The 25,317-nt window shown below is 38.0% G+C and overlaps 1 protein-coding gene across 1 annotated transcript; it reads right to left on the minus strand.

The window, feature by feature from the left end:
- Positions 1–1,329: 1,329 nt before the first annotated feature.
- Positions 1,330–24,580, minus strand: grm1b (glutamate receptor, metabotropic 1b). The gene is made up of 9 exons (XM_079632673.1): positions 23,950–24,580; positions 22,615–23,435; positions 21,011–21,260; positions 18,207–18,442; positions 14,353–14,599; positions 13,684–13,852; positions 13,438–13,564; positions 9,518–10,448; positions 1,330–2,409 (listed from the first exon to the last, which is right to left on the minus strand). The coding sequence occupies exons 2-9, from the start codon at positions 23,333–23,335 to the stop codon at positions 1,584–1,586; spliced, it is 3,507 nt and encodes a 1,168-aa protein (XP_079488799.1). The 5' UTR covers positions 23,336–23,435; positions 23,950–24,580; the 3' UTR covers positions 1,330–1,583.
- Positions 24,581–25,317: the final 737 nt, after the last annotated feature.

A 25,317-nucleotide genomic window follows, 5' to 3' on the forward strand; every position in this document is an offset into this window, starting at 1 on the left:
CCAAAGCTATAAATATTTACATTACTTCATAACTTTAAAAAATCACACATACAGTAAATGGAAGACAATTAATATATACACTTTCTATTGTACTTCAAACACACAAACTAAACAAAAATGACATAAAAATAATACAGCATGGAAAAATACAGTTAGTATTGACATTGGAACTTAAACACTATCCGTTAATTGCCACATTGTACTTGTAGGCATTGGTTATCTACACTTACCGTAGTTTACAGCATACATACACTGCATAATATGATGCTTTAACTAAACCTAAAACTGTTTGATAATCATGTTCATTTAATGTAGTCTCAGTTTTTAAAATATAGTTTATAAAAGTCATGTAGACTGATTGTATAAAACACATTAAACACATTAAATTGTCACTCATAAGAGTCGCTGCACATTTTTTACAATTCTAAATCTTCAGTTTCTGCTACAATGGTTATTTTCTGCTGGTCCTTTAGATATTTTGATCTATAATTAAAAGCCTAAACAACACAGAATATACAGCATTACAATGACTGGTGTTGTTTTCATGTCAACTACTGCTGCCATACTAAAGCAAGTGATAGTGACAGAAATCAAAGCGATCCTGCATGTTTGGGTTTCTGCTTTTACTCAATCCAGCATTGACATTAAGGTCCAAAATTAACTTTATTTATTTTTTGGCCAATTGCCAATTGTGGGTGAATTGTGAAAATGTACCTGCTATATAGAAAATCATAAAACAAATATTTCGCTACTAAAAAACACACATTTTATTTCAGTTGGTTGCCAAGACAAACATTTCTCATTTTGATTTAGTTTAACTTGCTACTATAATAACTAAAAATAAAAACTATATAAATGCATAAAAAACAACTAATATAAATGACCAAAACCTTCAAATGGAAAATTAAACATTTAATGAAAAATAAAAATTATATATCAATAACTTGAGAAAATGTAGGCTATTTTGTTTTATTGTTGGTTATTGTAAAATAAAGCTAAAATGATACAACATTTTTGTTACTTGAAATAAAATAAACATTAACTAAAATTAAATAAAATATTTTAAAAAATGTAAACTTTTTTATTTCAGCTGGTCGCCAAGGCAACATTTCTCATTTTCATTTTGTTAAACCTGAAGTAATAAAGTAACTAAAACTGAAATGAAAAGCAATAAAAACTATATAGACATAAAAAAATAAAATTACAAAAAAATATCACAATTACTAAAACTTTATCTAAAATTGAAACCGAAAATAGAAACTAGTTCAAAATAATAATACAAACTATAATAGCATACCAATGAAATTAAAATAACAAACACTGGCTCATTGAAAATAAATACATTGTGCACAAACTTCTCCATGTGCTTCTATGTGAAACTTTAAATATTTGACTTGCATTTGGCACTTGTTAATTTTGGACCCTGGTCAACATCCACTTCCATTCAGTTTCTTTAAATGCTCTGCTATCAAACAAATATGATATTAAATCTCTCCAGTGCAAGCGACTTAAGTCACACCATTGTACAAACTAGTAGTTATTATTTCACAATAGCTGACATGATCTCTTAAAATAAATGTGTTTCAAAGGGTCGAGGAGCTTTGCTTAAAGTCTCTGAGAATGACGGACGCGTACGTCACACTCGGCGGCGTGCATAAGATGGACTCAGACACCGGGGAGTTGGGAACGGGGCTGCCCGAGCCGAGGGAATCACGAAACGGAGAAGGTGGCATCAGAGCCAGAGAGTCCTCCATTGACATTTTGATCTGTACCAACTCCTCCTCATCATGGATCTGTGCATTGTCATACATGTAGCCATGAAGAAGTCCAAACTGCTCATTTTCATCCTCCTCCAAAGGGGAGACAGGCTCGTCTGGGTAAGCACCCAGTTGCATGGGCAAAATCGGATGTGGATGCAATATTTGGGGATGAAGCGGCAGCATCACCCTGTCGCCTGGCTCAGGCAGGCTTATGATCTCATCCAGATCGGGTATGAACTTGACCATCTCTTGCTGAAAGTGGTCTGCAATAACATGTTGGGGGAAAACACTGTTTTTTTGTGGCACGTGTTGCTCAGAAGTGTAAAAAGTCAGATGTGCGCCCACCTCCTTCATAGGCTTGCTGACAGGCGACAGCCTGAGAGCCATCAGAGGAGGGCTGCCCGAGGGATTGTATCTTATCGGATCGCCCTCGTCCTCCTCGGCTACATTGTATAGAGTCTTGGTGCTTAAATCGGAAAACTCCATGCCTGGGCTATTGTAGGTATTAGTTAGGGGTTTGATGACAGCCGTCTGATTGGATCCGGCTTCCTGCCTCTTCACATGTACAGACAGTCTGTGCCACATGTGTTCTCCTTTCGGAGGATGTCTTGAACCTGGTTCAGACCATGACACAGACTTTCCATTAGAACTATGAACAAAATAAAGACGACTGTTATTTCACAGGAACCGAGAAAGGTGAACACAAGAACAACATTTCTCGTTCGTGTAAAAAAAAGTTTGAACAAGCAAAAATTATGCTGAATATTATTATTATTCAGAGTATCCTTAAAACATTTATGTTTACAGGTCAATAGAGCTGGGTGGAAATCTTATGTGACCAAAATCTTATATCACAGAATGAGCAATTTTATATTACATAACGATTTACAGTGGGGACCATAAGTCTAAAACTAACTTAAATGTGGTATTTTTCCACATAAACCTGGATCATATGACTCTTTGTACAGACAGTCAGACGTTTTTCTATTAAATGCTCATTGGAACATGGAGAATATGATAATCAGGTTTTGTTCAAATCAGCTCCAGTCCCGATGTCATTAAAGGGATAGTTCACCCAAAGATTAAAATTATTCCTGATTTAGAAGTAAAATATAAAAGTAATCCATACTACTCCAGGGGGTTAATAAAGGCCTTCTGAAGCGAATCGATGGGTTTTTGTAAGAAAAATATGCATATTAAATATCTTGCTTCCGGCAGATGGCCTACACAAGTCGACTTGCGCCAAAAGAGTAACTTCTGATGTGATGTATGACGTAGGATGTAGCATAAGCTTAGACGCTTCTCGCAGTTCAAAAAACAGGGCTGGGCAACAAACTCAAGCTCCTCTTCTCTTACATCGAAATCTTACGATATTTATAGACTATCCTTGATAGACTAATGCTTCCGCGTTCGTCAGTGCATCATGTCAGAGGATACTCTTTTGCCATTAGTCGGTTTGAATAGGCTGTCTGTCGGCAGCTAGTTATTATAGTTTCTAAAGATTTAAATATGGATATTTCTCCTACAAAAACGCATCGCTTCACTTCAGAAGGACTTTATTAACCCCCTGGAGCCGTGTGGATATTTTTTATGATGGATGGATGCACTTTTTTGGACTTCAAAATCAGGAGCTCCATTCACTTACACTATAAAGCTTGGAAGAGCAAGGATATTTTTTTAATATAACTTGAGGGTGAGTAAATCATGGGATAATTTTCATTTTTGGGTGAACTATCCTTTTAAAGTCAATTCAACTTTTTTACTCAAAGATTATGCATCGCACATCAAATTTGGCTGAGAAATTCGCCCAAAAGGTTTAAAGTCATTATTAATTGTGTTAAATGAGAAAAGCAACAAATAGACATTACAAATGCTTTAGAAATAAATATTTTATTTGATTTAACATAGAATTTATTACACATACATTTTTAGGCTACAATGGCCATGATTTTTTTTCATGAGCTGAATTGTTATTTAGATATATTTGAAGACCAAAACAGTTTGGTTACCAACATTCTTCAAAATATCTTCTTTTATGTTCCACAAAAGAAAGAAAGTCATACAGATTTGAAACAACATGAGGGTGAGTAGCCTAAATGTAGGCTAAACAAATAATTTTCCTTTTTGGGCAAACTATTCCCAATATTTGAATTTTTTTTTTTTTATGAAATGAAACTATAAAAAAGAAACTAAATCTGCCAGTAGGTGGCGGTAAATGTCTAAATGAGTAAGTCATTGAGTAATTTGTGTAAATGGCTGATTCATTCAGGGATTAAGTAAATGGCTCTTTATGAATCATTGGTTCACCCGGTTGATTCACTCAAAACGTTGAGTTATGTATATAACTACTAGTCCGCTGAACTAAACGTAAAGGGACCAGCACCGCCACATATTATTATCCCCATGTTTTCAAGGGAACATGCTCCTGGCTTAAAGCTCCCGCGGTAAGCACGGACTGAGCCACCGTCGCCGCAGTGACATCTGTAAAACTGAACAAACGTGTGCAGCGATGCCCAACTGCCCACCATACAAATGTCCTCTAGAGACACCCCTCTAAATAGCGACCATGACGTTGTCATGCCTCTTGCCTGTAGAACCAACACTTCACTCTTGTATGCAATAGAAATCGCCTCCATGATCCAATGTGAAAGGCGCTGTTAAGATAGTGGTTTCCCACGAACCGGGTTGATAAAAAAAAAAAAAAGTTGGCCAGAAGAAAGCACAGCCTACGTCTGTTTGATGTACCTGCGTAAAATACTCGCACACCATGTCACCACTAAAATCAGTGACAGAACCTGCTGACGCACTTTGTCTAGCGTGGGCTGTTTCAGCACTGTCGCTGACCACTCCTGCATTTATAGAGCTCCACATACATGTAGTTACACCTCTGTCATCACCACTATACTGCCCTACAAAGCAAAAAGGCAGTAACTACGCAGAGTGCAGAACAGAGAAAAATAACTTTAAAGTTATCCTGTGTCATCCAGCCTAAGTAGTTGTAGGTAGATTATTACCATTTTTCTCCAAAACGACACACATTTGAGATAAGATGTTTTGTCACATAACAAAGGATGCCCTGAATGTCATGAAAATGATAATAACTAATTTTTGACCAAAAATGCAGTTACTGCTTTTTTGCTTTTAGGGCAGTATACGTGACGTAACCCTGCCCAGGGAAATTCCCTCTCTCAACAGATCCTGGGTTCCCAGGGCATCAGAGCTCAAACGCACGATAGCGTTATTGTGACTTGTTCGTTTAAATGTCGCGTGGCATTCAGGCCAGTGCTCAGGAATGGAGGCATAAAGAGGAGACCCAGCTGAATGACCGCTGTCATTGAGGCCATGAGCCCCAACAGTCTCAACACTTTTCGAAAACACACTTGCCTGCTCAGCTGAAAAGGCTGTAAAAATCCTCTGCCCTCCATACTGACAGCATAGCTGTGTTCTGTCCTGAATCTATTCCTAAACTGAGATACGAAATCTGCTGATTTAGACCCAGGGAGCTCTTCTTGAGATTTATTAAGAATCCCAGAGCTCATAAACGGGAGACAAGTGTTTGTGTTTGCAACACTGCTTGTTCCCTTCTGTCTGTAGCCAGTAGCAGCTCATATAAATAAGCAAACACTCTCATGCCCTGATGACGCAGCAGAGACAATGCCACTTCTGCACATTTCGTAAATATGCAGGGTGCTAGGGGCAGCCGAATGGCAGGACCTGGAATCCGTATGCAGTCCCCTTGAAGGAGGACCTCAGGCATTTTCTCTTCCGACACTGAAGTCATAATTACTCCGCTGAAACAGGGGAGGCGCGTAAGGTACTGCAGCCGATAGCCCCACTGAATCGAGCGAAGAACCCATGTGTTAGTGCGGATGCGCGTCACTGCTCGAGGCAGACAGCGAGGATCCCTGGCATCACCTGGGGAACCCCCGCATCTTTTCGTGAACATTGCTGGATATTGCATATCACTGCTTTTTTCTCAACTGTCGGCACACAACCTGATTGTGAGGTTAGTGGTTCTAATGCATTTTGAATGTTTTGACAAACCAACACATTGTAGGCATTGTATGCTGAAGATAAAGTTTCTTTATTAATAACAAACTTAAAGCTGAACCTGCTCTCTTTTTTGCACAGAGAGAAGAAAGCGACATCATCTGGACTGACGTTCTTCCCACGTCTAAGATCTAAGGATCCGACTGTCTCTTCTTTCCTGCAGAGAAACATCTACCTTTCGTCGGGGGAGGACCCTTCTTCCCTGACCACGCCTACTGTTTAGGCTGTGTGTGCGCCCGTTCAGCCTCCCTAGTGCTTTGGCTGGCCTCTTGGCTGGTGGTGGTCAGGAAGAAGATCTAAACTTCGGTTGTGCAGACGACTGCACTGGTCTGCGGAATGTCTAGGCAGTGAACCCCTCAGAGATTCAGCCTGTTTCTTGGAGTTCTCAAACCGCGCCTGAACCACCACTGTACTGGCCATCGCAAGACCCAAAGATACTAATGCGCAACATGTTGCACATAGTAAGTAGCTGGACGTGGACCGTATTTCCCCCATAAGCTCGTCACATGTCTTCCCCCTGACATGGCCTTGCTCAGCTCCCTCAAGCAAATAGCTCAAAGCTCTAGCCATACAGGTCTGATCACAATAAAACTTGCTGAGCTGTTTGTATGAGAACCGGCACGGACCCATTGGGAGAGTGGTGGTACCTGCAATACCACTATTTTGAGTTGGTGCCAGGTATGCAACAAGCGAATGCTCCATTGGGGGGCCGACACTAACCCTGCTTCCCCTTCTCCTTCAATTCCCATAAACTTATCCATCCCTGAATAAGTGAACTTATTTTTCCCCGGCACCGGGGGAGGGGGAGGGGCAATCCACTCCACCGACAGCATATATGTGTATATACATATATATATATATATATATATATATACTGTATATATGTATGAACAATATCACATGAGTAGCTGTGCGATATCGCTCTATATCAGCATTGGTGTGATTCGGCCGTAGGCAATCACAATTGCGTTTATAGAACAGTTCGATGGCTCAAGTGTGTAAATAAATAAGAAACAACAACAGTGTCTTTAAAAACCCTCTTTTGTGCAGATCTACTTCCTTCCAAACACAGATTCAAATCTCAAGTTGACAGAGAGAGAGAGAGAGAGAGAGAGAGAGAGAGAGAGAGAGAGAGTCCAGCTACTTAGTCCAGCTAGTAGAGAGAGAGAGAGAGAGAGCGAGAGCGAGCGAGAGAGAGAGAGAGAGACTTAGCAAATTAAATAGTGCATCAGTATGAATGCCCACTGATGAATATTAATGACTATCTTGGTCTTTGTCCTTTTAACAGTTAAGGGGATTTCACATGACCGCACTAGTCAATTTATTTGTTGGTTGCTTTTTATAAGGTGTTGTTTAAAGTAAAAATAACGTCTTACAAACTTGCTACTGACTCATAAAGTCTTTTCTGCCAAACTTTCACACGCTGAACGGTCGCTGATGGCCTGGAGCTTATGGAGCTAATATTATGACAAAATGATTTGAATTTGAATTGTGTAAATCTGAATTATTTGCAAGTGTAATCTAACAAAATTAAAATGCTTAACGCACAATTAAACGCAATTGCGTAGGTATTCTGGGCTCATCTGATTTTTTGTACAAAGTATGGTTTATTAATATGATTTGTACTGAGTTTGGTCCTTTAATATCACTGTCTTCGTACAGTGAGCCACGTTAAGCGTTTTTCACGTAATGTCCACTCTTGTCATGAATCGCCCGGAGGTAAGTGATTCTTAAACATGAATGATTTTGTGTTTATATGTTAGGTTAGCGTTCTCAGCACGTGGGACATTTGTCTAAGCGGTCTCTGGTGTTTGTTTTAAAGTAGCCTTTTATTTTGTGTAAAATTGATTAGAACGCCACCTTGTCTACTAGACCTCAGTTACACAGACAGGACGCGAGCGGCGCGACGCAACACAGCTTGAAGCGACAGTTGCAAAGAGCTGGGACTAGGTCAGAAATAGGATGGGGAATCCGTGTGCTGTTGGGGATTTCACGGGTCGCGTCGCACCGTTCGCGTCCGGTCTAGACTGCGTCGTACATGTAATCGACCTCCGGGCGATTCATGACAAGAGTCAGAGAGTGGCAACCTCTTGAACCACCACCACGTTCGCGCTGGAAAACTTCCGCAGTCCTCAATTGGCCAAAATGCTCTGTTCGACTTTTCTGAGATCATCTACTCTTCCCTGTGGATGACCTGTGACCTACTTTCTGTCAGATCTGAATTTTTGAACTTGAATTTTTGACATTGAATTTTAGAAAACTGAATTCGAAGTTCTGAATTTCTTCATCTTGAAAACTTGAATCTGAATTTTTTTAAACTGAATATTACTGTTTGAAAATACATGTCTATAAAATTCAGCCATAAAAACATTTAAATTTGTTAAATTTCAAATGTTCAATATTCGTTTAAAAAAATTCAAATTCAGAACTATTTAAACTACCACCTAAAATTCAATTTTGTTAGATTACACTTGCAAATAATTCAGATTTACACAATTCAAATTCAAATCATTTTGTCATAATATTAGCTCCATAGGCTCAAATTGTCAAATAGGCGCTATGTTAGTCAAATATTTGAGATCTAAATAACTACATTCTCTCCTAAAAAACTCTTTTAAACCTACATTCCATCACACAACAACAGTAGTATTTGTAAAATTATAGTGGGTTTGCTCATCCGCCATGACACTCAATGTGAGTAATGCTGCAAGCGGTGTGATACAAAAGGTGAAACTGCTTCTTTGGGGATACTGGTAGAATATCGCATGGCTGGAGAAGGTTCTTAGCCAATCAGATTCGAGAACCAGAACAAACTGTCGTGTGTGTGTATATATATAAATATAAAATATTACATTAAGAAATAGCAAATAGCAGCATTTCTACTAATACACTCAGACTTTTGGTCCCCACTTTATATCACAAAATATATTACAAATAAACTTCAGCTTATTTTATTATTTTCCCATTTTATTTGGAACTTGATGGACTCAAACCAAACACCAGATTATTCATAACAAATTAATTAGTCTGGCATCAGTGCACAAACAGCTTCATATTATGGGACATCTTAATTGAAAAAAACTTGTAAAATAGTATTTTAACAGTAACAGTAAACCTATAAAACAATTAGTTGCAACTCTAAATGTTGACCATATCTGTTGCAAAACAGAATATACATAATATGATCTATATTAAATGCAACAAGTTGCAACCGTAAACAACTAGGATCAGAGGTCATACATATCTTGACTTGTTTGTGAAGTCCTTCTCTGTATTTTTGCTTTACTTTTTTGTTTCACTGCTTTAATGTGTAGATACCACAACTATATTTACTGTGGAATAAAAATTATAGCAAAATCTTTTTTTCCGGCTGACACATTCCTTCCATTATCTGATATACACCATGAAACTGCCCAGCAACTCAATAGTTGGTTGTAGAATAATAATAACTCTTGCACTTGCCATTACATACATCTAAAGCTACCATAGTCACACAGTCTCTCTCAGCCCTGCTGCTTAGACGCCCCTGGGTGTGCAGGTTTTAATTGTAGTTGACCTGAAAATCAGATGTCTGAGAAAGCCGTTAATTGAGTAAGCTCCTGGAAATGGCATGATCCTGAGGTCTGGAGAGAATTACAGGACTGGATCCATGGGCTCCAGCGCAACAGGACGGAGAGAGACTACGCTAATGCCTCTGAGCTACTTACTTGGCATTTCCAGATGTGTTCTTCTTACGTTTGAACATGTTTAGTAGGCTGTTGCTCCTGCAAGCAATTTTTCCATCACCCACATGCATGCGCACCACATCGGAGGTGGTAAACGCGCTGCGTACGTTCCTCTCGGGCTTAGCGAGTATTATGTACATTTTTGGCGTGAACATGCAGCCGAGAGCCACCGTCACGCTGAGACTCACAGAGAAGGACGTGGTGATGATCTTGTAGTTGGAGCCAAAGTAAATCGGCACAAAGGCCAACCAGATAATACAGGTGGTGTACATGGTGAAGGCAATGTACTTTGCCTCGTTGAAGTTGGCAGGGACATTGCGAGTTTTAAATGCATAATAGGTGCAGCTGAGAATGAGCAAGCCATTATAGCCCAGTGGTGCCACCATGCCCACATTACTGGTATTGCATATTAGAAACACTTCTCGAATACTGGGGTAGGACTTAATCGGCTCTGGAGGCTCCAAGATGATCAACGTGACCTCCAAAGTCAGTTGCACGCTGATGAGGATGAACGCGATCACTACTTGCGCCCAGGCACTCATGAAGCGCGGTTTACGCGTGCATATCTTCTTCTTGCTGCCGGCCAGAATGCGAGCAATGCGGTTGGTCTTGGTGACAAGAGCCGAGTAGCACATGGAGGCAGAGAGGCCAACGAGGAGGCGCTGCAGGTAACATGAGGCTAGGGTGGGACGGGCGATGAGAGTGAAAGGGCAAATGTAACCCAGGAAGATGCCAGCCAGGATCATGTAGCAAAGTTCACGGCTGGAGGACTTGACGACTGGCGTGTCTCGGTACAGTATGAAGATGAAGGTGACAAAACTGGTCACTAGGATGCCCAGACATGAAAAGACGACCGCAGCAATGGATTCAGGATGACTCCACTCCAGGTAGCGCAGGGGAAGTGGCTCACAGACTGAAGAGACAAGACAAAATTATTATATCAATGTGAGACTGAACACAATGCATGAAATTAGTATCAAAGTGTTTGTTAAGGCAAGCATCACTATTATTGTTGCTGTACTGTTCTAGTACTCGCAACAACTTTTTGAAGGTCTCGGTCTTGTCTAGGTATCAACCGCATTTGTAATTGTACTAGGTCTCGTCTCAGTCTCAGACCAATAGGACTCTGGATTTTATTTCAAGAACAGTCAAGACTACAACTGCAGGGACATCACCTGTGCATTGTCAGATTTATTTTACATGCTCTACATAGTGTATTATTATCATTCTAACTGTATACATTGTTATTGTTATACTCTTCTAACTTTATTTATTAAATATAAGACATTTCTCAGGAAGTAAATGTTTATCTTTTAGATGAAATTGCAGAGTGCTGGTCAGGTCTTGTCTTGGTCTCAACCCCTCAAGTCTTGGTCTTGGTCTCAACCCCTCAAGTCTTGGTTTTTATCTTGGTCTCAACACACTCAAGTCTTGATCTTGGTCTTGGTCTCAACACACTCAGGTCTTGGTCTTGATTTGGTCTTGGTTTAGGTGGTCTTGACTACAACACTATACTGTGATATTAGCGGTGAGCAATTAATTTTCTAAGCATCAAACTTTCCATTTTGTCTGGTGTACAATAGAGTGACCAAAATAATCCAACAGACTTACACTGAAGGGGACAACCAAGCAAAAAATACAGATCAGAAAATCCTAGGAAACCACTTTGAACACCATACAGCAACTGCATAGCAACACACACAAAATACTCAGAGCACATTAGCAACCACAAAGCAATGTTTTGGCAACCAGCTACACACATTTTGGAATGAGTTTTGTTGATTTGAACCAGTAAGTAACCACCTAGCAATGCCCTAGACAACTACTCAGAAATGCACCAAACCCCACTCAGAACATGGGACAATAAGTAACCACTTAGCAATCCCCTAGCAACCTCATAGCAATGCACAAAAAACAAAACCACATAGCAATATGCTGGCAAATGCCCACAACATTTTGGAATGTGTTCTGTTGATTTGTACCAGCAAGCAACCACCTAGCCATGCCCTAGCAACTATTTTGAAAACCCTAGCAACTGCAAAGCAATGCACCAAAACCATCAAAAGACATCAAAAGTAACAATTATGAAGATCCTAGCAACTGCATAACAATACACTTAACCAAATAGCAATGCCCTGGTAACTGCATAACAACTCACTTAAATGTTTCTGAACACCTTTTAACCACATGCCCTGGCAACCTCTCAAAAAAAATTGGGTCTGTTTTCTTTTAAAAATTGGGCCAACACACCTGCAGAGCTTTTTCCAATTTTACTGTGGACTCAAATTATTCATAAGAGGTGATGCATTATGAATTTATGCCTCAACCAATATGCAAACACTTTAAGAGGCCAAAAGGGGATTGAGATCAAAGCGTAGCTACATTGTTGAATATGAAATAAAAATGTCAAAAGCGTTCACTTCGCATTGCTGCGTGTCTTTGTAGGACTGGCCATCTGAGTGTGGCCAGCTCACTTATGCACCAAGTGCTAAAGTAGGTTTCCAGCTCACCTAAAAATAAACAGCACCTCCGCTAAGGGACCGGCCATAAGAAAGAACCAAGCCAAAGGAGACCAGGAGAGAGGAAATGAATGCTTCCTCGTTACCAACACAAGAATTCATGAAAGCCAGACCCTTTTACGAAAGATGAAAACTCAAGGGCACAACCATTTACATCTAGCAGGATATGAATAACTTCCTAAAAGATCAACAAAATTCATATTTTTCAGCGTTCCTGACCATCGCCGCATGGGTTTTTCTTGAGCTATGGTGAATCTGTGCATTACGGCAGAAACATATGTGGAACTATAGAGAGAACTAATGAAAAATACATTGCTAGGACACTCTAAGTTGCTGCATTGACATTGACCATCAGAGTGTATGAAAATAGGCCAGAGAAGTAGGCAGGGAAGTAGGGCTGTCACAGGCGATAAGTTGTACGGCACAAGCAATCTGTAAAAATGATAAATGGCCTTCAGGTGTCATGGGAAACCTTTTGAAAATAGGACAGTGAAAGTCTCTTAAAGAGCCAAATCAGTAATAATCCAAGACGTGGAGAATAGTCCTCTGCATGGGTGTTTGATGCTTTGATTCAGACATCTTTCAGACTTCAAAACTCAAAACCGATTAAAGTGAATTACCAAAAAGCACCATAGATAAATCTTTAAGTACTGGATTTTGACATTTTCTGTGCTTCTGTGCAAAAGTCACCACAGTAAGTCTGATTGCTTAGAAAAATAATATTACACCTCTCCTCAGCAAGCCTGAATAAATGCTGACAGTCAGACAATGGATTGTCTGCAATGGATTTGATATGATTGATTGATTTGATTTGATCCATTGATTGCAATGGATTTGATGCAGACTAGCTTATATATTTGAATATTTAGGTTTACAAAAAACATTCAAATGAAGACCAGTTGATTATGTCACATAATTTCCCTTTAATATCTCCATTGTTTCTCTAAGACAACTACAAGACTAAACAGAGAACTTTTGGAGACTTTTGTTGAAGTCTCTTGACTCTCAGATTTGTATTTATTTATTTGTTTATTTATTGCTAAGAAAAATACCTCAGTAATCTCATAAGTCTCTTCTACAACTTGAAAATAGATCTCAACCTCAACAAGAAACTAAGATACTAAAAGCTTGTAATCTGAGTCTTCAATACGACCTCAATCATTTCTTATCCAATTCTTCCAAGATCAAATTTTCTCAGCTATACTATGCAGATTCATTTTATACAGTAGATGTATACTTCTACTTGGTCCACTATAGTCACTATTAGTATCTTTTTTTACTTCTCCTGAGGAATTTTTGGAGAAACATCTGACAGTGTTAAATCTGACCACATTAAACAAAATAACTATTGCAATGATATGATGACTATTGCAAATGAAGTACCGTGCAGTTCTTCGTCTGGCCACCATCCCAGCTCACAGGTTTTGCAGGTGAACTCATCCTGGACATATTCATTGTCCTTGCAGGCTGTGCAGATCCAACAACAGCTCACCTCCCCTTTCCTGATCACCTGTGAGGACACATTACACACATTTCCCCAGTGGACTAAAGTTTCTTTAAGAAGAAACAACTTAAAATAACGGCAACATGCATCTGATATATCTATCTGTATATAATATACAAACTTACTTTGATCTCTCCTTTGGAGCAGGGCTCACTGCAGACCGATCGGACCATCTCACTGCGGTTCATCTGGATCATATAATCATCAATACTCAAAATGCCTTCATGCCACGAGCCAACATTTATATAGTCGTAGACTCCAGGCTCTACATACTGCAGGTTCATAATGTCATACCTTCAAGAAAGAAAGACACAAAGTTATTTTACAGTCAAGCATAATTATTATTGTTGCTCATGGTTACATTTATGCATTTTATATTCTGACTTTATAACACGCAATTGGAAGATATAAAGTCAGAATTGCGAGGTATAAACTCACAATGCGAGATAAAAATTATACTATTATCGCAATTATATTATTAAATGTTTAATTCTGTGGCAGAAACAAGCTTCCATGGTACTTACACTGCATTCAAGATATGAATTAAGTTGAACACTTTCGGTTAAAAACACAATTTAGTCATTCAAAACCATTCTTGATGAATATGAATAGCATTTGTGATATGTAGTCAAAACATCCAGAAATTCCTGCAAGTGAGTGTTTGCTGAAGCCAGGCCATTGGACTTATTGGATGCAACTCCACGGTGGTTTAAAAAATAATTAATAGCTATTTTTTGTGTTATTCATTTAGTGCATAAAATGTAGCTTTATGTAGGCCAGTAAGTAAGACTGACCTGCCTGGCGAGTCCCCGTTTTCATCGAACCACACATCTTCTCCAGACACACCAGTAAAGGAGGTCTTGAGGAGAAAGTCTAGCAGTTTGCTGCCATCAATGGGGTCCATCGCCTCACAAAGTCCCTCGTAACCCGGGCACAAGTCCTCATGCATATCATGAAGGCCGTGAGCCATGGCATAGATGGCATTAATGACGAACCCCATCTTACTGTCCTGGACATAGTTATCCTCAAGGCTTTCATAACCTGAGAGAATCAAACAGCAATAATTAGAGCATCACTGTGATATATTGAGCATCTTAGTCAACATAAAACAATATTTGCAACCCAATTTACTTCCTTATAAACACCTATTTGACTATTGGTTAACATTGTCCAACAGCCTGCATGGCCTAAGTGATGTTTGCTGAAAAGGAAAGTCTTTTTATACAGACAATGAAGACAAATAGTTTTTCTTTGGAGTATCGTGCACAGTAAAACCAGAAACATGCATTAAGAAAGTAAATAGGGTCCATTTTGATTTCATATTGACTATCATTTAGCAATACCTGCAAAAATAATTATTCCACTTTTACTGAAATGAAAATCAATGTTACAAAAAACCCCACTGTAACAGTTCAGCCATATTTTCCGACCACATTTTATAGAAATATAATTTTTGAGCACTTGAAAGGGAACGATAGGGTGTCCAGAGACACATTATTATTCCGAAGCCACGGGCGACAGGACAGTAAGTTCTTTCTTATTCCATTGGACAGTGAATCAAAAGACAGCAGCATTAAAACGGAAGATCAAAGGAAATGCTTGTTGCCATGGCGAAGCAAATCATTTATGTAACCAAACTCAGCATTTAATTAGTAATGGTCATGATGTTGACATTATTATTAATTGAGCAAGGAAATTAATTATTCATCCATGTTCTCATTCTTGCCTGCCTCCCTCAAGCAAATGTAAATGTGGCTGACAATGTGGCTGAGAAAAAAAAAGGTCGCTGTATTAATTCAAAGGAACAGGCAATGTCAAAGGACACCCTATCGGATCATTATCTGGTGATCTGTAACAAGCCAGCAGGAAGCAGTATCAGGCACCGTAGCTGATAAATATGATGATTTTGAAGATTAAGAAACACATTTTCCAAAAAACTCCCATCATAACATGGCTCTCAAATTATACATGTGTGAAATAAAGGGCATTGCAGCTAGCAACGGGCGAAAGCTAAAACCTAGGCATGCTTCGCTGAAAATGCTGTCTTGGATGATCCCTCATTTTAAATGGGCACAAACCATAAGAAAGCAGTGACACTTTGAGGACAAACTGAAACATTTAATCCATGTTTTATTAATGATAGAGGCAGATTGCGAGAAGGATTTCTCAGTGTTTCTTACACCCTCGCTCTCTATTCAATCATTTATGTGCAAAACCAACATATTTTCTATGGTATGTCAAAGGTTTGTTTACATGCAAAGATAAATATTTAGGACAGAATGTCTCAGTAAAGATATGATACTGTGCTATGATATTTCAACTCAAATATCCTCAAATCGTATAAAAATGTATCATCAAATCTCATTAAAAAAAAACATCAAAATCATTACGATAATTTGTAAAATGTTTAGAATGTGTTTTCTAACTTTAACTTTCTAACAAATTTTTTACATTTTGTAATATTTTACTTTTTATGTGTAAATAAATAAGTAGTCTGCATATGTACTATGGCCCCATTTACCATGTTTAAAATTCTGTGTAAATTTTGCTGGATAATAATGTGGCCCACTATTATTTGTGTCAAAAATAGTGAACAACAAAACACCAAACATCACTCTAAAATCCTTCCACCACAGTCACAGTATGACATCGATACAGTGTTTTGTTTTGTTTTTTGCCTTATTTAGCAGATGCATGTTGTAAGTGGAGCCAAATCTATAGAAATAAGAAGCGTGACCTCTTTATTTCTTCTTTTTGAAGGCTCTGATTCATATTAGCACAAGCAACTAAAAATGCTTGGAGCTTAAAAAAGTTCCTCATGCAGCATAGCCAACTGGCATGAGAGATCTAGTTAATGTTATTGGGATATACAGTAAAGTTCAAACCAAAGTGCCCTTACAGATGCCAATATTTTAGGGATAAAACATCCCAATAACTTCATATATTAGAGGTCAACCGATATACAGTGCCGCTTTGTGACCTTATTGACAATAGTAAAGGACAGTCTTTTCTAATAACCTTTACTAGTGATCCGAAATTGTAGAAAAAAGACACAGAATCACAGAGCATAATTTACTTTAAATTCATATGGTTGTACAATATCAGTCGACCTCTATCTATATTTCTGAAGTGAGGTGTCTCCACGTTAGCTCTTCAGAAAAATATTCACTTACCATCTTGGAGTTCTAGACAAAGAAATAATAACAGAACAACACACTATGACTATTTCTCTGTTTGATTATTTGTAACAGTTTGACTTAAAATTATAATTTTGCTTCAAAATCATTTCACCAATGAATTCACCATTTCACCTCCTACCTAAAACAACTAAAAAATAAAATATTACATAGCAAAGCAATGCTGTAAAAAAAAACACACACTCACACACACACACACACACACACACACACACACACACACACACACACACACACACACACACACACACACACACACACACACACACACACATATATGGACAACTAACATGAAAATAGCATAACATCAGATAATAAAGTGAGTGGCATGCTTCCCTGTATTTATAATGGCACTTAAATAAGTTGTATAAAGGTTCAATTTATCGTGTTAAAATATTTATTGCATTGTGAAACAAGATGTGGCTTGTCATTTTGACAACATGCTTACTGAGTGTTGTCTTTAAATAGGGATGTTAAATATCTTATGTTAATAAATATCAACCCAGCCAGCAAGAAATGTGCCATAAAAAGAGTTAATTTACCTAGATCACCTTTTTTTCAGTCAGCAGAGAATGTTTCAAAGATACAAAAAGCACAAAAACACACAAAAATATACCTTTATATTAGTATAAACCTAATAAACAAGTAGCTTATTTTCTTCTGTCTTGGGAAATAACCGCAGGCTAAAGCATGCAAAATGGGTCATTCCTGTTCTGCAGTACAATTTTATTAAACTTTTCTTTCAAATATGTACATGCTTGTCACAATTGCAATTTAAGAAGATATGTTTATAAAACATACTCTGGTCAGACATATTGAGTTTGTACAATATATAGATAATTTTTTATAAACGATAGGCTATATAATGAGGCAATAATGAGTACGGAGCCCACATTAGTTTGATATTATGAGCGCATCTGAAAAATAGCAAATAGCAGAGGAACTGCTGCAGGGAAAGTGCACAATCCAATTTGTCCTAAACATGAGCCATGCTTTATATTAAGAACTTCAAAATAATTGTTAAAATATAGTTAATGTGGCTTGCCCTGTCAGATGCTCTGACAGACACTTGCGCTGTTTAATGCAGTGTTTTCCTCAGTCAGTGCATAACTTACATTTTACAGCTACGTTTTATTCACAGAAAATTATAGAGGGCAAAGGATAAAGGATAATATTAGAAAGAAAAAAAACTTGATTACAAATTAAAACAATACCTAGAAGCTTGACACAGTTCGTTTAGAGAAAGGAAAATATGAAGAAATACCTGGAATATTTCTAAATATTTTTTTTCCCCATTTGAGAAATTAGTACATATAAGTCTTTAATTGTGATATTTTAATTAAAGAAAACTAACTCATTCATATTTTATCTGATATATTAGGTCATCTATGATGGGCACATGGAAATGTACTGCATAGGAATGACCCATATACAGCCTCTCTCTCACTTACCTGAGCAGTTCTTCTTATAATTCGTGTTTTCTTGTGGGTGTCCCGGGAGGCGACACTGGAAACGATACTGCCAGAATTCAGCGAACCAGGGGTTTCTATTGTTGGTGTTGAGGCGTAACTTGAGGTAGTAGTCATCGAAGGACGTGACCTCTGCCGACTGAAGCTTCATAGTGATGCCGCCAACAGCTTCCTGCTCGTAGCCCTCCACGACCTCATCTCGGTCTGCCCAGCCATCGCTGAAGGAAACCCGTCACAAAATTACCAACAACTTCCTTTTCAATCTCTTACCTGCAATGCCTAAATAACACGGATGCTCGAGTGCATTGGCCTACTTTGGCATGGACTCAGTAATGCTTACAATGCTTACTCTGTGTTATAAGTTTCATCATTAGAGCATAAGTGGTGAGATGATGGCTGACAGCAGATTGGTATAATCTTCTCTGAAAAAAATTCTAGAGGTAATATGCCTCTGCAATGCATAAACTGCTGGCATATCAAAATAGCATGAAAACGTTTACATAGCAGGCGGTAGTCTATGTTAGGCCAGCATTGGTCCAAGTTTTTTTTTTAGTCCCAGTCCATTCCTGCTTGAACTGTGAACGTGCGTTGCGCTTGAGTTCATGAAGGTATCTTTCTGTGGTCATGGCAATATCAGCACCATCTGCCTCTTAGCATCTTCCTGGCAGAATGCCAAAAACTCACTATTATTAGTTGACACTTCATATTTCACAGATGACAACAATTTACCAGCAGCTTTGTGTACCAGCATTGTGTCTTCTTAATGCATTGGCCAAAAATATGTTTCTTCAACTTCAGGCACTTTTATGTCCCAGGGGATGATTTAATGTTAATTTTTAGGTCAAATTAAATCTGTCTTAGAAAGTTTTTGCCATGTCATGTGTAAAAAAAATAATAAAAAAATCTCAATTATAAATCTAACAGCTAACTTTCTAAATTGAAGTTAGTTTAACACTGAATAGACATACAATATAAACTGACCTCACGTTTTACCATTTTAAGAATAACTGCAAACACTGCAGTTTTATATATATAGTTTTATATATAATTTGAAACATCATGGAAGACGCATTTGACACCGATCTACGTTATTTTAAAGCTACACTATGTAACTTTTTTTTAAAAATATTCAAATTTAAATAATGAGTCAATACATCTTCAACTTTTCTTCCAAAATGTAAGTCACTAAGGTAAGCTTATTATACGTGTTTAAATTTTAGACCTGTCGGGATGTTTTTGCGGGAAATTGCATATACAACCGTCACTCGCCCATGCATGTCTCACTGACAAAAAAGGTAACCTAAAATGATAATAACATCTAAATTAATTTATTTAATAATTTATTCCAAGACAAAAATATTATTTGATATTGTTGAATCAACCTAAGTAATTACATTACCAAAATTAATTTTTATGGGTTAAATCAAGTAAAAAAAAAAACATCTCTTTAAGGTGACAATTTCAGGTTACGAGAAACGAGTCAGAAAGATTGAAAGCAGATCATTCTCAAACCTCGAACCAGGAATCACACATTTTAAACAAGCGCCGACCAGAAGAGAGTCTGCTGGCAAAATGTAAAAAAGAGAGAGAATGCGACAGAGCTTGTAATAAAACAAGAATCAACATTGGCTTGGCATTTTTTTAAGATGAGATTTTAAATGTAAAAGCGACACAGAGATGGCATATTTAATACTCAAAAGGTGAGTAAGGTATTTTATTGAACAGATAAATTCTAATATGTAGCTCTCCAACAGAGTTCATTGTAAAGCATTATCTGTTGTAAAGGGTCATTTCATTATGGTTGTTGTAGTGCTGCTGTGTATTTTCTTTTCAAGGAAGTACCGTGTCTATTAATGGATATAGCTACAGTAACGTCTTCAGCTTGTCAGCTTGAGATCCTTTCCATCTAAACTGGTTATATCTCTTAAATGTGCTGTATGTACGTTTTTTACTGTACTAAAGAATAAAAAAATACCATAATATGATACAACTCTGGGAAGGCAGTGACTGGATCTAAAACATTCAGATGACACGCCTATCGTTTTTGTAAGTTACCGAACTCGTGTTCAGAAAGGAGCGGCTCTCTTTCACTGACGTTATAGAAAAATATGTGTTTTTGTCTCTTTGGAATGTAGTGAGGTAAAAACAGTTTTCCCGAAATAAAAATACTCTAATAAACCATACCAAAGAGAACTGAGCTCTCTGATTCAAGTGGCGCTTCTTAATTTGAATACTCGACTATAGTTTTATAACCTAAATATTTATTGACAAATGAATTTCACCTTTAAAAATTTAGAATAAAATCGGAATAAATTTTGTTTACATAGATACATAACATTAAAACTAAATAATTTGAATTGATGCTGTGTACACACTTTTAAGTCAGCCTGGTGTGACTATGTCTTTCAGTAAATAACTAAACTATATGTCTTTGAACTGGCCTCCTTTAAAACTGTCTCCTTGACCTAGAATAAAGCAGCCTTGGCCAATTGATGTTCCTCTTTTCACTTCATAGAGACTGCACTGGCATCAAGACAGAGGTTTGAAATACTTTACATCAACAAGAGAGGGTTCTGCTGAGCAAAAAATAAAAAAAACTTATGGGACAGTGATCAATCATTTTAATATCTCATTAATAGAAACCTGCAGCATCAGGAAATCATGATCATTTCAAGCAGAATAGATCTAGTGCTTTATGAAACTATCAAGGATTATGCATTAATTCCTTTAAATGTCCTTAATGTCCCTACACATTTCATTAAATTAAAAACTAAACATGTAGTCACCTTCCGATGAGGAGGAATTCCCCAGTTACACCGAGGCGTCTCATGGCCATGAGGAGACCGCGGACAGTCATTCCCTCACAGAAACAGACCACCACGCGAGCTTTGGGCAGACGCTCTCGAAGTTTCCTCAGCAGCCGGTCGAACTGTTTCTCCCCAGCGTTGCTGTAGATCTTGTCAGAGTGTGCGATACACAGACCCTCCTGAGATACCAGTTCCTTAAAGGCCTCCATCCCACTCTCACCATAGTTCCCTGAGGAATGAACACCAACACAAGAGCATCTGCATCAGCTTCTTTCAGTACCTCGATCCAGCTCACCTGAGACTGCAGTGAAAATGCAGTGAGATTAACAACTTAACAGCATCTTCAACGGTCTTAAAATCAGATGAACAATGCAAACTGACTTTAGCCTAATTTATTAACAACCGGTTTCACAGACAAGGTTTAAACTAGTCCCAGATTAAAGTGCATATTTGAGCTGTTTTAACGCAACTTGCACTGAGATATCTTAAATCAGAGCCATTGTTTTGTCCCAAGATGCACACCAGTCATGTTTTTTTTTTCTAAGGCACATTTATAAAAGCTACTTTAATGTCCTAATTAAACTAAGGCCTAATCCTGGCTTAATCTAAGCCCTGTCTGTAAAACTGCGCCTTAAAGTTTCATGTTCTACCTTTATTACACACAAAAAAAACAGACCTGTTGAGATTTCAGATTTTCAGATTCAGATTATGGGCAAAATATGCAGAGATGTCTATTAGTATTCAGAATGTAAGAATTGTATCCTTTCAATTCAGGATATTGAATTGGAATGACAAAATAGGTGTATTATGTGAATTGAAAACAACATCCATATTTACAATCCACAATTCAATTCAAAAAGCATTACTGTTACTTAAAAAGTACAATATCATGTCAAGGGTGAGTGAAAAATATTAAACGACTGACTTGAGTGAATTAATTTCGAATGAACAACTGAAAGAACAAATTAACAATGAATGAATGAACAAACTTTACAAAATAATGACTGAAGGAATGAAGCAAATGAATGAATGAAACTACAGATTATGACACTGGCATTTGTTTAATTGAATGATTTGAGAGCTCAGCTTGTGACCCTGATTGTGCTTTCGAATGCTGTTAAGAAGATTACAGTGTTACTTTTTAATCACAGATTGGGTTATATTTGGAATAATGTGCTGTGCTTGATATGAGACCAATATCAATCTCTTGATAATGATATGGTGATTAAAAAATGCCTTACAGGTTTGACCCTGCATGGTTCCAGTGATATTTAAACAGATCATTTCATGCTATTTAAATGTTCCTCTTGGACACCAATGAGACTATGGAAAGCAAATAGAAAGTTTCTCCCCAGCAAAAGTTTCAGAATAGATCTTAACATGTCAAATCATGCTCCGATTTGATTTCAACACAAAACATTTCTTATCAAATTCTTCCAAAATCAAATGATCTAAGCTACTACACATTTGATGGTTATAAACCATTGTTGTCCATCAAAATGTGTCTATTTTATTTCTCAGGAGAAACATCTTGATACTTCAGAATTGAGATCTTCAGATGCTTCAGAAGACCTATAACTCACCCTCGGTGTGAACGGCTGACACATACGTCCAGTTGTAGCGTTTCACAATGTCCAAGAGAGCTCTGGCCTGAAGAGTGTCAGAGGGCACGACCCTAAGGAAGTACTTAAAGAGGGTTTTATCACTCAGATCAATACTAGTAGCCGAGTACGCGATCTGAGGGATGTTGAAGAGCTGCAGCAGGTTCTGAACTTGAATGGCCACTGAGCTGGATCCAGGTCCGATCACACCAGCGATGGGTTTTTTGGTGGCCGGCGGCTGAGCAGAAGGGTTTCCCTCAACACACCACTTCAACCCGTCTCGGTCATCGCGGATGGAAATGAGAGAATCTCTTATGAACTCAATGCTCTGTTCCAAAGCCACTGATGAGTACCAGCAGGAGTCCCTGATCTCACAGCCCAGAGTGATGTTGGGAAGAAGGTTGGGATCAGCGTTAATTCTGTCCAGCGTGTGAAACATCGCTTCCACTCTTTGGATCCCGTACTGTTCCCTGATCTCACCGCACTTTCTCTCCGAGACCTTCTCTGCCGCCGGTTGATGATGGACAGAAAACAGAGCGCCGATGATGACATCGCCATCCATCCTTGCCACCGAGCGGGACGCTGGCCTGGGAATCACGGACCTCTGATGTACATCAGCTGATGAGATGGGATGGGTACAGAACAATAAGACTGAAAGACACAAAATAACGATGACATTTATTCTCAGCATCGTCGCCGTCATGGTGTCAGATGTCTTCACTTCAAATCAGCTCCATCTTGCTGGTAAGAGACAGAGATATTTGTTGCATTCCAGTCCAGCCATGACAATCCAAACAGCTTCCCTGCAGAATAAAGATGAGAATGAATCACTTCATATCCCATTCTAGCAGCATCATACAGATTAAATAAACTGTAAATGGTTTGTTCTTTTATAATTCATGCCAGTAGATTAAAATAACTGAATTGTGGACTGCGTTGAACCAGAAATTCACTTTGTCAAGAGCCATTCAATCATAGTGAAAGTATATCCTGATGCTTTGTAGATTACTCCTGATACAGATAGTTGATATGCAGAAACAATATAAATGCACATCATCCTAGATATCTGCCATGGACATTTCTGAATCAAATAGATATTGAAACAGCTGGAGGAAAAAGGAAGTTTCGACCTGAACAGGTCAGAGTTTCCTCAACATTGCATCTAGATGAGCTGTTCTGTGTTACAATTTAACAAAAATATAATACCTGGCATAACAGGCGGCATGCAACAATTGCAAACAGGACATTCGTTTAGTGATCTGACTGATGTATATCTGTGTCATGCATTCAGTGCTCATTTAATCTGTTCATTCTCACCTGAAATCCCAGCGTGTGTCGTCACATCTCTCTCCTGAGCTGCTGGAGCACAAACTGAGCCTCCTGTTTTCATCCTCCAACATGAGCGCAGGAACCTCCTCCTTTAGCATCACTTCACGTGAAAGCAGGTCAAACACCAGACACAGACACAAATACAGAGAAAAAAAAAATTATACATTTAATCAAGTATGGTATCTGTATGAGTATCTTGTTGCAATGACGAAAATTTAACTAAAATGTGTTTCTATTATGTTTGCTTCAGTTATATTAGGCTATATGAAGGCAGACAGAAAAGTAGGCTATACTGCAAGATTATTCAGATCTCATTTCCAGATAACTCCACAAAACATCTTTAAAAAGAAACAGATACATTCAGAAATGCACAAAAGTAACACAATTGATATTAGGGTTTGTAAGGAGACACTAATGATGCAGAACAGGACGAGATATATTACATATCACAGTGTACAGAATGTACAGACTCCATTTCATTAAGCAGGTGACAGAGACCCCTAGTGGTGAGATGACAGATGAACGCCACATTCATTTGACCTTGAAACGTCAAACCATCCCGTCACTGATTCTGGAAACATGAGACAAAACATGTGTTGCCAGTTGAGGGCAAGGTCTGACACCTTGAACTTCTGGAGACTCCATAGTTTGCAGTTCTGGAAAATGGTGGCACTGGAGACTAAGGGGTTCCTGATAGTTTCACACTTAATTATTCTCCTTAATTCTTAATTATTTTGCAGTTAACATGTTTTTTTTTTCTCTCCACTTGTTTTTGTATGACCCTGCTGACCCAATGTGCATTGACTGTCCAATGGTCATGCATTAACTGCAATTTCTAGTATTGCATCCTTCTTATTGGGCATTTAATAATGTTTGACTTTTTAGTCTGAGGTAAATCTCTTTTTTGGCTTATTTTATCTGTAAAAGAAAACTTGCCTAATAATTATGCACACCATTAAAATAAAGAGTTATCATGAAGTGAAATAATTGCAATATTTGTATGTTATTACAGCATCTGTTTGCACAATAATAGAGTTCAACAAATTGTATTTCAATACAATTAAAGTGGGGTCTATGTTTTTTTGTGTGATAAACATGACACAATATAACATTACAATTACATAAAGTTTGAATGCAGGTGTGTTGCAGTTATGTTCAGTTTATTCAGTTTGGACTTTTAGGTTGTATTTATTAGTTTTCTATCTTCCTTTGTTCATTTTCCCACTCCTTTGTTTCTATGGCAATGCCATTATGAGTTTGTTCTTTTCAGTTGTGTTTGATTAATTACCTTGTTCAGCCTTTCTTTCTACTATTTAAGTCTGTCCTTCACAGTCATTCAGTGTTTGGTCACGTTTG

This window comes from Phoxinus phoxinus (assembly GCF_949152265.1).
Source record: "Phoxinus phoxinus genome assembly, chromosome: 13".
Taxonomy (NCBI): Eukaryota; Metazoa; Chordata; class Actinopteri; order Cypriniformes; family Leuciscidae; genus Phoxinus; species Phoxinus phoxinus.